Here is a 15730-nt window from a genome sequence, read left to right as displayed (position 1 = left end):
ATCCCGGAGCTAAGCATGTGGTTTAGGGTAAATTCTGGGCTTGGCAATGACTAAAGTAGCTTAGAACAGGACTTTAATTTCGTCGATGAGCCTCCAGTTTGACATGTGCTGACTGTTATCAAGCAGTACTATCTCGGGCCAACTCCGCAAAAATGTTACTCGATGCTCAAAAGCTGCTTTCATCATGCGTATCTTGCTGTCGAAGGAACTCAGCTCTCCCGTTTCCCATTTTGGCGAATACAGTAGTCGGAAATGACCAGCTTCCACGTATTACATCGGACTGAGTGACTACGGTATGATACATGATTATCAACAGTGCATGGGCTACGACATCCCTGTTGGTGCTTAGGAAAGCTCTATTTGCACTGATGATTGACTCGAGAAGTGAAGGCGGTGCACGCCAGGATGAGAAAATGTATTACATTGAATTAAGGTCGCTTCAATTGCAAGAAGCCGGCGATATTTAACTTCAAGTGCTACTCGTAGCCAGGCAGGGAGGTGATCAGGGAGACGAACAATTTTCCTTTGATTGATTTGATAAGATGGTGTTGTAATTTGCTAAAGCACAGGGTAATGTATGCATAAAATTATTAAGAACGTTCCCAAAGCAGCCCTCATTCTGTCTTTCACGAGCACGCCTTGTTATAAAACCTCGTCAAGCCGAGAGCCAGAGAAACAAGAAACCTATCCATGGATACATCATCGATGAGAATGATGTTCGGCGGCTTCGTCTTCGCCGCCCACGAAACCGGTCCCGTGTAGGGAACATTACTCCCCACCTGGGCAAGATGACCATTCGCGACCCTCGCGAGATCTCTGATGCCCGCTCCACCGCCGAGGATATCCGTCGCTACGTCCTGGGTCAGTGTCCAGGACAGCACATGGACCTGGTCGTTGCTGTCCGGGTTTCCGTTCTGCTCGACGAGCTTGTCGTACTGGTCCTTGCGCATTTTGTTGAGTGAGTTGGTGTTGGAATACGAGTTGTAGCTAGGGAACTGGTTCGAGCCGCCCTGGCTGGAGAAGAAGCCACGGTTGAGGAAATGGTGGTCGCGCAGGAAATCCATGCTTCGCTCATTCGTGAGGACCACCACCGCAGGGCCGTCCTTGATGAATTCTGAAAGGGGGATTGTGGTGAGGACGTCTTCACCGTGGCCGGTGTACAGATGGTCGAGGTCTTGATAGAACTGCAAAAGGAGATTGTTCCATTGTGCATCGCTGAAGGGCTGGTAATCGTCATCTGTAAAAGAGCTGTGAGTGAGTTCAAGAATGATTAATTCGTTCTGCTTGTACGAGAGGTATCGGTTGATATCTGAGATGACGTCGGCGATCGATTGTCCGTTGGCACCTAAGTTTGTGCCAGCGGCTTTCGAATAATGGCCGGTGTAGAATTGTTTGTGTGAGATCGTGGGACGAATATCGAAATACCGAACACCTGCTACAAGCTGGTTGTAGATGCCCATGGATTGAGTTTGAGCATTATCGGAGTTGCCTCCTGCTGGGTAGTTGATCTCCGACATTCCAGCGTCGTGGGAGCCGGGAATGGTGAGCTGTTGAAGGTTCAAGCATCCGATATAGGGAAGGTTGTCGTTCATCCAGTCGGACGAGAGATTGTTCCCAGCTAGGTGATTTTCGTCACCAACAAGGATGAACGGAGACCAGGAATTGTCCTTCAGCTCGATCTCGACAGTGGAGCCCTGCTTATTATTGATCGTGGCGATATTAATAAGCTCTGCGTTTATCACAACCTTGTCCGCATTGTTATTAGACACTTTAGCTACGAGGTTCGCAGCGTTATGTGTATCATCATCATGCCAGCCGAATGCCCAAGACCCAGTTGCTTTTGAAGGTGTTGAGCCAGGATCCATATCAACGATAATTTGTGCATCATACGTCCCGCCTAGACTGATGGATTAGAAAGTATTTAAGATTTGTCTCTTCATTCTTGCGAACCGGATGGTATAGATGACGGAAAATCCCACAGGTCCAACCCGTAGTCTCCGGACAGCCCAGCTCGAGTCCATGTGTAAGGCGTAAAATTAATGAGTGAAAGATTGAGAAATTTGGCCGTCATCTTGACACAGAATGATCGATCAGTGGTCTATGGGCTGAAGTTACTCAAGCAGTATGGCGATTGAAGAACGGGCCATGCTGATCTTATAGCCATCGTTGTTCTCAATTTAGCCCCAACAGCGGGGTGGTAAACACGACACCAGCCCTAGGCGAAAGGACTCCCAGAGATGTTGCGCAACGGGTGCTGTGAAGGCATGCTGTGTATAGAGATCTTCAATTGGGCTACCACATTGCAGCCCCATCTTAGTGTCGCAAGCATCCCTTGTTTGTTAATGCAGGGACTGAAGGGTTCCAAGAAGCTTGCCAGGTTAGAGGTAATTGTGCAAGTTGCGTGACTGCCAGGCTGCCGTGCTGATAGATCTCTTGCCGCATAGTCAAAGGTACCGAGTTAGCCATTGTGCCCGAGAGCTATGTGGACGCCGACGCCAGCTCCCATAGCGTGCATTAGAGCAAATGAAAGCTACCCCGCTGGCGTGTGTAGTGCAACGGTTTGACTGGGATTGGTTGGTCTCATTCTAGGTGGCGAAAGAACATGCAGCAGTCCAGAGCGTGGAAGCCCAAAAAGAGATGCATTTTCAGCCTTCTTGGTGTCGTTTAACTCACAAATAGTGCACGAGCGACTCGCCCATGCATGTGTCCATGTTTTGGCTGAGGCCGAAATGGGTGCATCCAGCTTAGGAAGATTGTTCATCCTCGTGCACCTAGACACCCCCGAGTTTGAAATGTGCAAACTCTCCACACACAAGCTGTTGGGACTGTTTGTTGTAGGAAAAATGGTCAATATTGTTGTTCTTCATGCTAATTAGACTTGCCAATGTAGCTCAATTAGGTCCTTGTGAATGGTCATATTTGTGGGTCAACAAAGCTGAATATCGAAGGTCCGGCATGTTGGCTGGAGGTGCGACTCGCACAAGACGTCTAATCTCGAACTAGCCCATTCACTGCTCCAAATTTTGCATTATAGGTCGGGTGCTAGTAATAGCCGCAGTGTGCGATACGCACCTTTGTCAATTCATTTGGGGACGAGGATACCGTGGAGACCGACAAAAAGTCTTTCAACTTCTCGGGTGCCTTGGCTCAACTCGGTCTTGAACCTCGCCTACGAGGTACAGCTTGTAGACGACCGTTTTCAGCCTCATTCGACCACCTCCAACTGCAGTGCCAAGGTGTTATGCCTCCGGGCTAGGATATGCGAAGTTCCCTGTCTAGCTTAGACATGCTAGCAAGCACAGAATTCTTGAGTAGCTTGGGTATCGCTCAAAGGCTTTCGCAGCTGCTGTTCTATCTCGGTCAAGTCAAGGAGCTAATAAGTGAAACAAATCAAATAGTCGTGCGAGTTTGTGTTGCACGGAATTGAGATCCCTGTTCGGCAGTGACGCCCGCCACATGTGACGTTGTTCTGATCTTAGTGTTCCTCGAATCATCCCGGCTGTGATGATTCACTTCGAGCATTTGAGGTCTTTGGCCGTTGTGAACTCGTGAGCATCAGGAAAAGAGCTTCCAGATATGGGTGAGGCAGCTAGGGTTAGTGCGAAGGAGAGGATAGAAGCTCGCGATTTGGAGTTCACAACCCTGGGTCTCCGTTCATGGAACCATGGAGATGTGTAAAGAGACCTTAGGCGAGCTGTGGGAAGGCGTATGCTTGCTAGTGGCGAGAGAGACATCTGCCAATGCAACAATCGATTGCTCGTCAACCCAGGCACACTCACTCCAACGGCAAAACCCCACCAGTCTGAGTTGTAGACCACGATCTGTCATGTTGGCACCATTCACTCGAGGAGTACGATACTCCTGGAGAGACGGTGATATTTTCTCAGGTCCATGTATGGGTATGTGGCCTTCTTCTGAGGAGTCAACCAGACTCAAATCGCCGCAATCGAGGACCGAATCAGAGGCGAGGCTAAATTCACCGGTTGGCGCCTTTCCAGCCTGGGCCAGTGGAAATAGCTGGCGTTGAGCCCTTGATGTTGTGAATTGCGCTTCAAGTTATTTGAAATAAAACCTTTACCAATATAATAAAACTAAGAACTTAGTGCCCATAATCGCTCTAGCTACTTATCTAGACTAGGAAATTAATTCGTTTAACTTATATCTTCCTGGTTCTATGCGGTTATATATATGCGTTAAGCTAGGTTAAAGTAGCTTTATTCTATCATTACTACTATCTTCTTGCTCTTCCAGCTAGAACAGGCCTAAAGCTATGCTAGTTCCAGGACAAGGATAGCGCCGCCTAGATTGTCACTGCTAATGCCTCCTTATACAATGGAGAACTAAAAGATATAATTTTTAACTCAGTCTCATAGTCCTTCACTTCACGCAGAGGTTTTCCCAGTGTACGTCCATCTGAAACTCCGTCAGTCTGTTCAATGCAGCTGGACGGCGCTGTTTCTGTGATATATCGGGTGCCCGCAGGCAAGAAAGAAGGCATCGCTGAACAGTAGTGGCATGATCTGCATCGATTCCACAACATCGAAAGGTGCTATTTGTCGGAAATGGTGAACGGATTTGCATAGGTTATCCCGCGTTGCCGTAGAATTGAGAGACACGTAAACGAATCAGCGATTCGTGTCTTGGAGACAACAAGAGCTTATTGGTCAAGGAGGCTGCTTCTTTGAGAAGAAGACTTTCCTAGCAAGTTCACAGGATCCAAAGAGTTACGGTCTGTGCGAAGCGAGGTTTCCTCGAGTTGGCTTCGATCCTGTTTCAATCTGACGTGGTCCCTGCCCATCGGGGACAACATTCGCCGCCTGGGTCGGGTCTCTTTCGAAGTTGGGAAGGTTACAAGGCGAGCTAGGAGCTTCATATGCTGGAAAAGGGTAGTCAAGCCAGCAGAGGTAGGTGAATGGGGTGAGCTGAAAAGTACGGTACGAGACTCAGGGGTTACTGTGTATGGTATTAGTACGAGAGCTATACACTGCGGAATAGCAGATAAGATACCTAGCCACGTAACCCCTACTATAGCTCCTGCCTGCTGCAATAGGTCATTGCTCCTTCCGAGGCTCCGCAATGGGGTCTTCCACTTGACCGGATGCAACGGTTATAGCGGATAAGCTCAAAGCTTGGACAGAGTATGTCTAGCCCTAAAAAGCTACACTAGAAACCGGAAGTCGAGCTGGGGTCGGGGTAAACCTAGTGCAGTGTCAAGTCTAGGTAGCGCACACTCAAGCAGACTGTTGGATCTTGATGCCGGGTGTGCCGTTCAAGGCGAAAGAGGATCATGTGCCTCCTCTGAAATCATCGTTGTCCAGGAGGTCGGCAGTAGTCTCGTCGGTCAAAAGGAGAAACGAAGTAGTAGGTTTTAACATATTTACTATATAAAAGTCCAGACTCTGGGCGGAGAAAAACGACCTCACGCTGTCCTCATCGATAGCAAAGGTGTTCAAGTAGAGCGATTTACGCCTGCGTATAGTACACACTCAACTCAAGATGGCGGCAACGAACGGGCAGGAGGTCAATGGTAGCACAAGCGGCGTCCGCAAGAATGACTTTTCAGCTCCCCAGGGAAATAACAATATATCTGACCAGGAGAATGGTTATTTGACAAGTTATCAGACGGCTTCAAGCGTCGTGATTCCGAGGGAAGTCTTCGAGTCGATGTACCTTACTCCCTACACACAAAGGCTCGGACATTTGCGCAGCACGTTTGGTAACCCTACTCCCATGTGAGTTTTCTGTGAAGGCCCTGTCTGGGAGCGTGTTCCACTCACCAGTTGCACAGGCCACTTATGGGATTCTTGATTGCATCTATGCCATTGGGATGTAATCTAATGGGCTGGCGAGGCTCCGGAGGTGACGGCGCTGCCATCATGTAAGTTCGCCTTTTTTGCCGCTTCTGGCCATTAACTGCGAACTACTAATGCTCATCAAGAGGGCTTTTCTTTTTCTTTGGTGGTATGCTCCAAGTTCTTGGAAGTGTCTTAGAATGGATCCTTGGCAACACATTTCCGTTTGTGGTCTTCGCTTGCTACGGTAGATTTAACCACTTCACGACTATTGAGAATGGGCGACGTTGAAAAGTAACTTGCTGACGCCTGTTTTCTTCAGGGGCCTTTTGGCTGGCAATGGGAGTCACACTCACCCCCACGTATGAGGCTCAATCTTACTTCACAAAGGCTGGTGACACAGCGCAGTTTTACTCAAGCTTTTGTTAGCCACCTTTCCTCCGGGTTGACTACACTCGACCTGTGCTGATGACAGTGCTTTTCTAGCATTTTTCTGGATGGTCATGGCCCTTGTGACCTTCTTCTTCTTGATAGCTTCTCTACGGACTAATCTCGTATTTGTCCTGGTTTTCGTCTTCATCGATCTTGCATTTATCTTGCTCATGGCAACGTACTGGTCACTTGCTGAGGGCAAGACCGCAACTGCTGGAAAATGTCAAAAGGTAAGCCAATTAATCTACTTTCGTCGTCTTGAACCAGTATTGTGCTGGCTCCGAATTTGGCATTTTGACTTCTATCAATTGTCGCGTGTGGGTTGAAGTTGACTAGTACATCAGGCTGCAGGAGCATTCATATTCGTCTTTTGTGTCTTTGGTTGGTATTTGTTCTTGGGAATGATCTTGTCAGCGGTAGACTTTCCATTCAGTCTTCCCACCGGAGACTTGAGTACCAAGTTTAAGGGAGCTTCAGAACGGAAAAAGGATGCAACGAGCGAAAAATGAAGGTCTTATCTCAGGATTTTCTTCAGGACGCTTATGCCTTACGGTGGACAGAGGCAGCCAGAGTAAGCCCCGGCTCCAGAGCCCTGCTGGTAGTCTAATGCATTGGATCCCTGAAAACCCTTGAACCTTTCGTTATATCAACGTCAATCTCGACACGTCAGCTGCTTCTCTTGCTACGGGATACCTCTCTATAGCAGATCAATGGTATTGAACCTTAATGTCTAGTAATAAAGAGCATCTGGAAACGAAATTCAAAAGATCAGCATAAATTGAACCACTTCAGGTTAACATCTCGATTCCTGGAAGATTGAGCCGCATCTGCTGAACTGAAGAGCCAAATTTTGGGCCCCAACAGACTCGAAGGGATCAAAATTGCCATGCATATATTTGGCGCTCGCAAGTAACGGTCATTTCGTAACACAACTCATTCTAAACGCCTACAAGGATGTCGTTTTGAAAATAATTCCGGTGTATCCGGGCTTGTATGTAACAACCCCGGGCGGGATTTTCGACGCGTGCCGCTGCATACAAACGTTTCCGATAGGTCCAACATTTGTCGATGAGAGCCGTCTTCTCCATTTTGATTCCTCCGAACTGTAAGTTCAGTTCTATGCTTAGGAAGACTTGGGCTATGTGGCACGTAGGTATGTCACGAGGACGAGAATTCGACCACGCATTTCCACAAGGAGGTGTAGAAAGTCCAGGTCTCTCGTGATAGTTGTCCCCTGATGCCACAGCCAGCCAGTCGATCGCACCGAAATGGAATGAGGGAGGTGGGAGAGGTGGCACATCCGCCAGCATTCCGAGGAGCTGAAAAGTGGGACGAACTCGGTCGTATAATGTCGTGCCGTCGTGAGAGGGGGTCTCTGACTGCACCAGCGTGTATATAAATCCTCAGTATCTCCTTGGTAAAGACGCTCCTCACTAATTCCAGGGTCTATCTCCTTGCACCTAGCGGTTGTACCTTTTTGAATAGTACCTTCTTGAAGCACAGTGCAATAACAGAAAAGCACCAACAGATATCGAGCAACAATGAGGTTCCGCAGTGGTTTCAGATTCTCTGACCCTGAGGCTCCAAAGGCTTCGTCCACGACCTCATTCTCTCGTCCTAGGATCCTTCTCTTTTTGTTGAACTTCATCAAATGGTCCAGTGCCTGCATTGTCATGGCTATTGCTTCCGATTTCATTCACAACTATAAGAGGGATGGCCATACGACTTTCCAAGAGATCATCGCTTGCACCAGCATTGGTTTCTTCTTGCCAACGATGCCGCTGGCGTTTTACAGACGCTTCACGGTCCACCTGATCGTCTTGGACTATATCTACTCCCACCTCTGGGTGACAGCGTTCATCTTCGCAGCCGAAGACTATAACAAGAGTTCATGCTCAAAGCACTCACCCGGCGGTCTTCACTCATGTACGTTGAAATACGCGCTTGAGTCGTGGTGCATCATTGCTGTGTAAGTTCTTGCACGACACGCAATCAAAATCAAACCTTTTTATGGAGCATTGCTGACTTCAGGAAATGTTAGCTCTTTCTGCGTCTTCGCCACAGTGGCCCAAGTGCTAATCCATAGAGCGGAACGTGGATCCACTCCAACGGGAATTATCGAAAAGCCTCGTCCATCGGCGGAGTCGACGGGAGCTTTGAACGGGGCTGAACCTGTACCAGAGACTGTGTGAAAGCCTGAGTTGGACGAACGACTGGATGTTGGGTGGAAACTAGGGACTTTCTCCCAGCTTTGAAATTTGTAAGTCACAGATCTATCCTAGACTATGGATAATATCTAGTGGTTTACGAGTAATCGCAACGAATCAGAACACAGAAAATTTACTCATCGCGTTATACACGAAAATAATCAGGCTAGTAGTTAGTTTAGTAATACGGGTGCCGAAATAGGGCCAGAGAAAATCTACTTGAGTAGTTCTTTTATATATACTTTATAATCGTCCTATATATCAGGCAATAGGTCCGTAGGCCCTTAAGGATCTCGCACGAAGTGCGAGGATATCTTGGACCTATTAGCTATATGCTTGTAAGGCCAACCATTCCTGACACAAGTCTCCAGGGGCAATAGATATATAGCTCCTACTCTACGCATACACCTCGTAGGACGGTAGGAGTTCTCTATACGTAGAGTCTACGTTGATAGTGCAATGTGTTTAGTTGATAGCACCTCTTTCCTCTTTGTAGGCCTCCGATCCCTGACAAGATAAGTGCTCTTTATTATAAGTAGTTCTAGTGTATTGGGGCTCGAGGCGCTTAGTCATGAGAGAAGAGAAAAGGGGCGGAAGAGAGAGAACTCCTAGCAACGCAGCCCTGCCCCTTTATCTAACCTGTAGGATAGGCGAGAATACATGCCGATTCAACCTCTATACGCTAGAATAATTAATTAGAAGCCTTAATAGCTCTATTAGCTCTATAGCCCTAATACTTCTCTATGTACTATCCTTCTTTTCTTTACTTACTTCTATTTTAGTCCTTCTCTTTTATTAAAAGTTATAAATAGCTATAGTTTACTTCTCTAGTATACGGAATAGGTAGCTCAAAGCTAAATAGCGTCCTAGCCCTATTGATACATTAATTTAGTGCTAATGATTCTATAGAGTAGATAATTATGAATATGTTGCCTTGGCGGCAATGCCTAATGCATAAGTCCACGGGTGGGTCATTATATGGTGCCCAGACTTAAATCAGTGGTAGCGATCCTTTAGGGGTATACAACTAAAACCGCTTCCGGAAGCACAATTGTCCGGACTAACATACGTATTTGAACGATTCAACCGCTTCACCCGCGGTAATGTGAAGGTGACCATTCGGCGGCAATATAATATCGAGGCAGATCATGAGAAAGTGACTAAGTTGTTTCGTTCATTTGGGTTGCGCCCTTCGGTCGTTATCAGTTTGACAGATTCATTGGTAGATGTTCGGGAAAGACCGATTACGCCCTAAGCTGACATATTGCTGATGCCGAAGCACAAAACTTGCCACGGCTGTCTTTCAATGACAATCGATTGATTGAAGTCACTGTCAAAGGCCTCAGTTGAATGATGATGATGATGACGATGATGGGAACTTCCTCTCGCAACCCAGTTATTGCCATTGCTGGAGCAACTGGTCATTTGGGGACTTGGCTTGTGGAGTCCTTTCTTTCAAAGGACCTTTTCCCACAGCCTCCGGGTTTAGTGCTGCTCTCAAGGCGGCATACGCCTCGGACCAAAGCATGGGAAACACTAGGGGCCCAAGTCAGAATCTTGGATGAAGGAGGGGATATTGGTGAGCTAACGGATGCGTTAGAGGGCGCCGATGTTTTGATTAACGCGTAAGTTGTTCCAACGCCTTATGCCATAGGGCGATCACCCAGCTAGAAGCGACTCGCTAAACATGAAAAATAGGATCTCATCCTCTGGAATGCAATTGAGTGATGACTTAGTGCACGCCCTCCCCAAAACTACGGTGAAGTTATACTTTCCTTCGGAATTTGGGGTTGATCATACAATCCATAACTTCAGCATTCCCGAATGGGATGGCAAGAAGAAGCACTTCGAACTGACGCAGAGGGTACTTGCTGGAAGTGAAGTCCTGCTTTGCAGACTCTTCGTTGGACTCTTCTTGCACGCTGGAATTGGTCCCTGGTTTGGCTTACATACCTCGAAGAATGTATACCAGGGAATCGGAAGCCTGGACCGGCCCATTAGCTACACGGATCTAGGAGACGTTGCCAAAGTAATCAGTCTGCTCGCGAAGGAAGTGTTAGATGGACACAAGGTGCCACAGAACCTGCGAATTGGCGGCACTCATTCCAGCTTCCGCAGAACAGCAGAAGCAATGGAGGAAGCCGGTGCAGGAACGATAGAATTGAGATCAGTGGAGCTTGAAGGATTCCGAAACAAGGCTTTAGGCCGACCATATAACGAACGGGATGCAATTGTATTCTTGAGGTTTTTAATGGGGGACGGAGGGATCAACTACAGGCACAAAGATGAAGGCGGCCTGGGGAACGATAACGAGACGATCAATCCGAATCAGAAGTATTTTAAGTGGAAGACAATGGAGCAATTTGCTCGAGAGACAGGGGGCCAGCCGAATGCAAAGGTGTAGGCTGGCAAGATCCAGCTTGTATGACTCACAGGCTTATATGTGCTCTTACGTGGTGATGTAGAGTTGAGCAGATAGGCGGGTAACAAACTCGGATATGCCCTCCAGGTCCCCCTGCTTAACCGGAGCAGGCACCTACCCAGGTGCCTGAGGAAGGAAAATGTGTACCTGGAAGCCGCTCAAGTTACTTGAGAGCTTATCCCTCTTCATGGGCTTTTTGAGAAGCGTGGTGCCAAGACGACGTGCGGCTGCAGGCTCAGCGGGTGCCTGCATATCCAGATCCCCATGTGCCAATTGAGGGGCACTTTGACGTCAAGGCAGGCAGGCGCCTGTTTGGTGGTATTTGCCCAGTGAGGAAAGTGCCACCCACCCCGCGTGTATTATTGGAGACGTCTCCGTCATTTTTCAGGTTCGATATCTCACCCTTTCATCAGATCAAACCAAAGCACAAGATCAGGCGCAGCGTATCGAAAAAATGGCAGACGTTGACGTTCCTGCTGATAGGAAGGCGTTTGTGCCTCTGGGTATGTGTCTTTCCGTGCTTCATCCCATCTCACGCTGAAATTATCCCTCTAGAGAACAATCCCGAGGTCATGACCAGCCTGGTTCATGAATTGGGCCTCTCCCAATCTCTTCAGTGGCACGATGTCTACTCTCTCACCGAACCTAGCCTTTTGGAATTCCTGCCTCGCCCGGCTCTTGCCCTCCTCCTTGTATTCCCCGTCACAGATACATACGAGAAGTTCCGTGTCCAGGAAGATTCGTTCATGGAAGATTACGCCGGCTCTGGTCCCAATGAGCCTGTAGTGTGGTTCAAGCAGACAATTCGCAACGCGTGCGGCCTCATTGGCTTATTGCATGCCATCACCAACGGGGGTGCCCGAGACTACATTACACCAGGCAGTGCGCTGGACGAGCTTCTGAACGAGGCCATCCCTCTTACTGCCATCGATCGGGCAGATCTGCTGTACAACAGCAAATCCCTTGAGGCTGCCCATGCCACGGCCGCCGCCAAGGGTGACTCATCTGCTCCAGACGCTGAGGCTTCTGTGGATCTGCATTTTGTGGCCTTTGTCAAGGATAAAGAAGGAACTCTATGGGAGTTGGATGGAAGGAGGAAGGGACCACTGAACAGAGGCAAACTTGGACCAGAGGATGATGTACTGAGTGAAAAAGGCCAGGAGCTTGGTGTCAGATCATTCCTGAAGAGAGAGGAGCAAGTGGGTGGCGGAGAATTGAGGTTCAGTGTGGTCATGTTAGGTCCGAGTTTTGAATAACCGCCTAGGCCAACATTGTCTGGGTTTCGGCTGCATTCCAGGGCGTTATAAGATTCCCGGGGCAGGAGGCATGAGGCATGACTTATGGTTTCACGACCAATGGCAACAACATCAACGTGACAACTGGCGGAAAGTAGCCGCCTACAAAGAGAGAGCATCGTTTCTACCAGCAACAACCCACATATGCCATACATCATACATATCTGATGCATATTCTCACCTATTCCCTGTGTTGTCGAAAGGCCTCCATCCACCGCGATCTGCCAGAGTCCTGCTCGCATTCCAGGAGCTTTCGACTTCCTTCCTCCCAACTCGTTGTTCAGACTGCTTCTCCTCAAAAGAAGTAGACTCGAACTCGACATTATCTTCGACGACGTTACGTTCAAAAGCCGCATCAGCGCGCTGTGCCTGTCGCTCTCGTCGTGTGTTTCGACCTGCCCAGAGGCCCTCGAGATCCATATCGGCCCGTTTTTCATCCGTGAACATTTGCACCACGATGCGAGGGGCTTTACTCTGGCTTCCGAATCCCACATAAGTGTCTTCCTCGGGTGGATTGTGATATTCCTCCTCCTCTCCTTCTGCCTGGTCAACAACAACAGCTGGGGTGTTCACACCATGTTGTCCACTAGAGAGGTCCACGTCAACCTGGCCCATATTGACACAAATCCACCCAGTTGTGATTCCATCATCAACACTCTCGTTTTCCACCGTCGTGTTGCCGACACTCTGCGCCAACTTGAGCCTCCTGGCTTTCCTCCGCAGCTTCAGCTTCAGCTCGTTCCGGCCTAGTAATCCATCCGCAAACGGCCGCAGTTGGTACTCCCTTCTGACCCAGCGACAGAGCCTGTCGGCGGAGACATTCAGGTGCTTCACACTTCGTGCTGTTCCAATGATCATGATCAAGTTGGAACCAAGAGCCGGTGGGGGATCGAGGTGGCGGAGGTCTAGCAAGACGAGATCGTCTAATCCGACCTGGGTAGACAGGTATTCGAGGACTGGGGCCAGGATCACAGGTGGGTTTTCTGGCAATGGTGGGATCTCTTGTCGGGAAAGGAGGGGGGAGAAGTTCGTGCTGGGTGGTGCAGGTTCTTCGATCTGGAGATACCACGGAATCGAGGTTTGAGGCTCGACTTGCTCAGCGGCTGGTGGTGACTGGAGCGTATCTGAGGTTTCAGATACCGGGGGAGAGGACGACTGCCTTAGTATCCTGAGTTGGCTGAAATGCCGTACCGGCTGCACTTGCGGCTGCACGAGTAGTTGTCGTCGTACGGCGGCCGGTATCGAGACACCGGCGAGCGACGTAAACGCATCGAGGATTGAGACCCGACAGGTCGTACATCTTGTCATTGAGCGGTGCATCTTGGCATACGCTGGGAGAATGATAAGGTCAGAAGACAATGATGGAAGATGCACATAATTCTTTGGTTGGGGAAAGACTGAGAGTCCCTGGCGCTTCCAAAGTAAGTTTCGTAGCGCGATTGTCATGGATGTTTCGGAGCTCGGGGGAAGATTTTTGCGGAAGTTCCCAAAGACCTTCTTGCAAAGGCGAACGCGTTCCCGCGTCGGCTAGACTACTATTTTATGTCGACTACACATCTTTCGTCCACCTTCTCAGACATCCAATTATGAAGGAAGAAATCCTGATGAATGAATTTCAGGGCACTCATACGTGAAAACAACACGGCTCATTACCTGTTTCGTGTCGGATACTACGCAATTAGAGCATGAGATACGACGAGGGCAAGGCTGAGCAAACATCTCTCCAGCAATTTTCGCTTTTGTGACACTGCTGAGTTCGGAAGACGACCTCCTAACTCTATGCAAGCTTTCTTCGGCCTAAGCTAGAACAGGAATGTTCTAGGTTCACATATCGGCACTCATCATGCATGCTGTCCTTTGGGTGGTCTGGCCTCACTACCCTTTTCTTTCTGAGAATCTCTCATTTGCTGATAAATGCAGCATATGCCAAGAGTGTTCAACTTAGGAAGCATAGGAAGCATGCTGCAAGCCTAAATGTCCTCCGTAGTTGGCAAATGCAGGTATGTATGCCAACCCATGAAATGAGATGTGGCTCTAAGAACCATGGCTTGGCCGAAATGGTTCGATTCGCACACAGACGAGCCAGCTTGTGTGAGCTCGAGAGTAAACTGGCTGGGACACTGCGAGTATCGCGACACCATTCCGTGAGCTAACGAGAAGTCGAGATTTCCAAATGAAACCGGGTTCTGCCAGACGGTGAGGTTGTGGTCCTCAACCTGTTGTTACTACTTCCTTTCACTTCAGACCCACTCTAAAGTCTCTTCAATCTGACAATCTCTTGGAAACCCTGAAGTGATATACGCATATCTTCTTTCTACGAGATTCTTCATTGGCTGGCCATCAATTCCTGCTGCATTGAAAGAGACATATCCGGTCCAACACACTTTTAGCCCACCTTCAACTAAAACATTATTTCGCTTTAACGTCACCTCTTCCGTTGGGATTGAAGCATCCAGATACCCTTTGCTACTCTACCCTGAGTCACTTATCACCCGACCTTCTCGCCGCCTTCAATCTCAGGCGTTGAGCACCAACCGCAACAATATCGACCGTCTTCGCTGTTGGGGAAAACAGTCAGTTTTTAGAGTTTCAACTCGCGACCATCATCTAATACGCAGTAAAATCACATCTGTCCATCAAAATGTCTGACGCACTGCCTCCTGCCAAACCCGTGAATCGCCCGGCGCTCAAATTCACACTCTGCCCTCCGCAAGCCGAATCACCGACAGAGCCATTGCGACCTGAGGACATACAGCCTCAAACTCAGAACTCAGATCTCGCTGCTAGTGTGCGTGGGGCGAAGCGGAAACTCGAGAATCATACAGACCAGATCGAATTGAAGCGCCGGGATATAGAGGAGACGAGCCGGAAATTGCGGGCCAATGATCAAGATCAGGTCAAGACCAAGGCGAAACTCGAACGCCAAAAAGCTCATATCAGAGATCTTCAAGAAGAGATTGCAAAATGCTCACATAATGTTGAGCAACAGGAGAGAGCAATCGCTGATATCAAAGCCAGGAAACTGGAACTGGAAGCAAAGCTTGCCAGCAAAGAGCTGGCACTCAAAACAGCGACCCGGCAGGCAGCTCTGCTCGACGTCGAGGATTGGGAGGTTGAACATCTAGCAAGCCACCACCTATTTAGACCCGCCCGCCGAGCGGCCTCAGCATGGATCCATGGTTTCGCCACAGTAACTGAACAGCGATGGGTTAAGTCTGTGCTTCTCTCTGTGTTGACTGATGCTAGCGAGGCGCAGATCATCGGCTTGGTAACAAAACTGGTACCGCCTGAGGAAACTGTTGAGACTGCGACAAGCTCTGGTGCGTCCGAGATTGTGATGCCACAAGGCTCCAATGCTGACTCTGACCGCTGGAGCAAAAACCTTAGACGGACTTCAAGACAGCCAAAACCGTCGACCAATCCCGCGGAGTCCAGTGATGAGTACGACCCTGAGCAACACACTAAAGCAGACCAAAAAACCCGTAGGCTAAAAGCCCTACGTGGCCTGCTATGAATCCACCCACGATCAATCTACCCCCCAGACATGAGGGCACCACATCTGCTATTCTCGGCCAGGGCGTC

At 48.9% G+C, this 15730-nt stretch overlaps 6 protein-coding genes across 6 annotated transcripts; 4 read left to right on the top strand and 2 right to left on the bottom strand.

The window, feature by feature from the left end:
• Window positions 1–626: 626 nt before the first annotated feature.
• A1O9_10891 (uncharacterized protein) lies at window positions 627–1865 on the bottom strand (the record flags this gene model as incomplete). Its single annotated transcript, XM_013400120.1, has 1 exon — window positions 627–1865. The coding sequence occupies one exon, from the start codon at window positions 1863–1865 to the stop codon at window positions 627–629; it is 1239 nt and encodes a 412-aa protein (XP_013255574.1).
• A 3631-nt stretch (window positions 1866–5496) lies between these two features.
• A1O9_10890 (uncharacterized protein) lies at window positions 5497–6733 on the top strand (the record flags this gene model as incomplete). Its single annotated transcript, XM_013400119.1, has 6 exons — window positions 5497–5732; window positions 5789–5878; window positions 5939–6039; window positions 6115–6216; window positions 6279–6446; window positions 6561–6733. 6 exons carry the CDS (start codon window positions 5497–5499, stop codon window positions 6731–6733), a joined length of 870 nt encoding a protein of 289 aa, XP_013255573.1.
• Window positions 6734–7765: 1032 nt separating this feature from the next.
• Window positions 7766–8197, top strand: A1O9_10889 (uncharacterized protein; the record flags this gene model as incomplete). The annotated part of the gene is made up of 1 exon (XM_013400118.1): window positions 7766–8197. One exon carries the CDS (start codon window positions 7766–7768, stop codon window positions 8195–8197), a length of 432 nt encoding a protein of 143 aa, XP_013255572.1.
• Window positions 8198–9793: 1596 nt separating this feature from the next.
• A1O9_10888 (uncharacterized protein) lies at window positions 9794–10835 on the top strand (the record flags this gene model as incomplete). Its single annotated transcript, XM_013400117.1, has 2 exons — window positions 9794–10056; window positions 10130–10835. 2 exons carry the CDS (start codon window positions 9794–9796, stop codon window positions 10833–10835), a joined length of 969 nt encoding a protein of 322 aa, XP_013255571.1.
• Window positions 10836–11307: 472 nt separating this feature from the next.
• A1O9_10887 (ubiquitin carboxyl-terminal hydrolase L3) lies at window positions 11308–12109 on the top strand (the record flags this gene model as incomplete). Its single annotated transcript, XM_013400116.1, has 2 exons — window positions 11308–11356; window positions 11409–12109. The coding sequence occupies 2 exons, from the start codon at window positions 11308–11310 to the stop codon at window positions 12107–12109; spliced, it is 750 nt and encodes a 249-aa protein (XP_013255570.1).
• A 216-nt stretch (window positions 12110–12325) lies between these two features.
• On the bottom strand, window positions 12326–13594 carry A1O9_10886 (uncharacterized protein; the record flags this gene model as incomplete). Its single annotated transcript, XM_013400115.1, has 1 exon — window positions 12326–13594. The coding sequence occupies one exon, from the start codon at window positions 13592–13594 to the stop codon at window positions 12326–12328; it is 1269 nt and encodes a 422-aa protein (XP_013255569.1).
• Between the last annotated feature and the right edge of the window lie 2136 nt (window positions 13595–15730).

The sequence above is a fragment of the Exophiala aquamarina genome, assembly GCF_000709125.1.
Source record: "Exophiala aquamarina CBS 119918 chromosome Unknown aczIA-supercont1.15, whole genome shotgun sequence".
Classification (NCBI taxonomy): domain Eukaryota; kingdom Fungi; phylum Ascomycota; class Eurotiomycetes; order Chaetothyriales; family Herpotrichiellaceae; genus Exophiala; species Exophiala aquamarina.
This window is presented reverse-complemented; position numbering and strand designations above follow the sequence as displayed.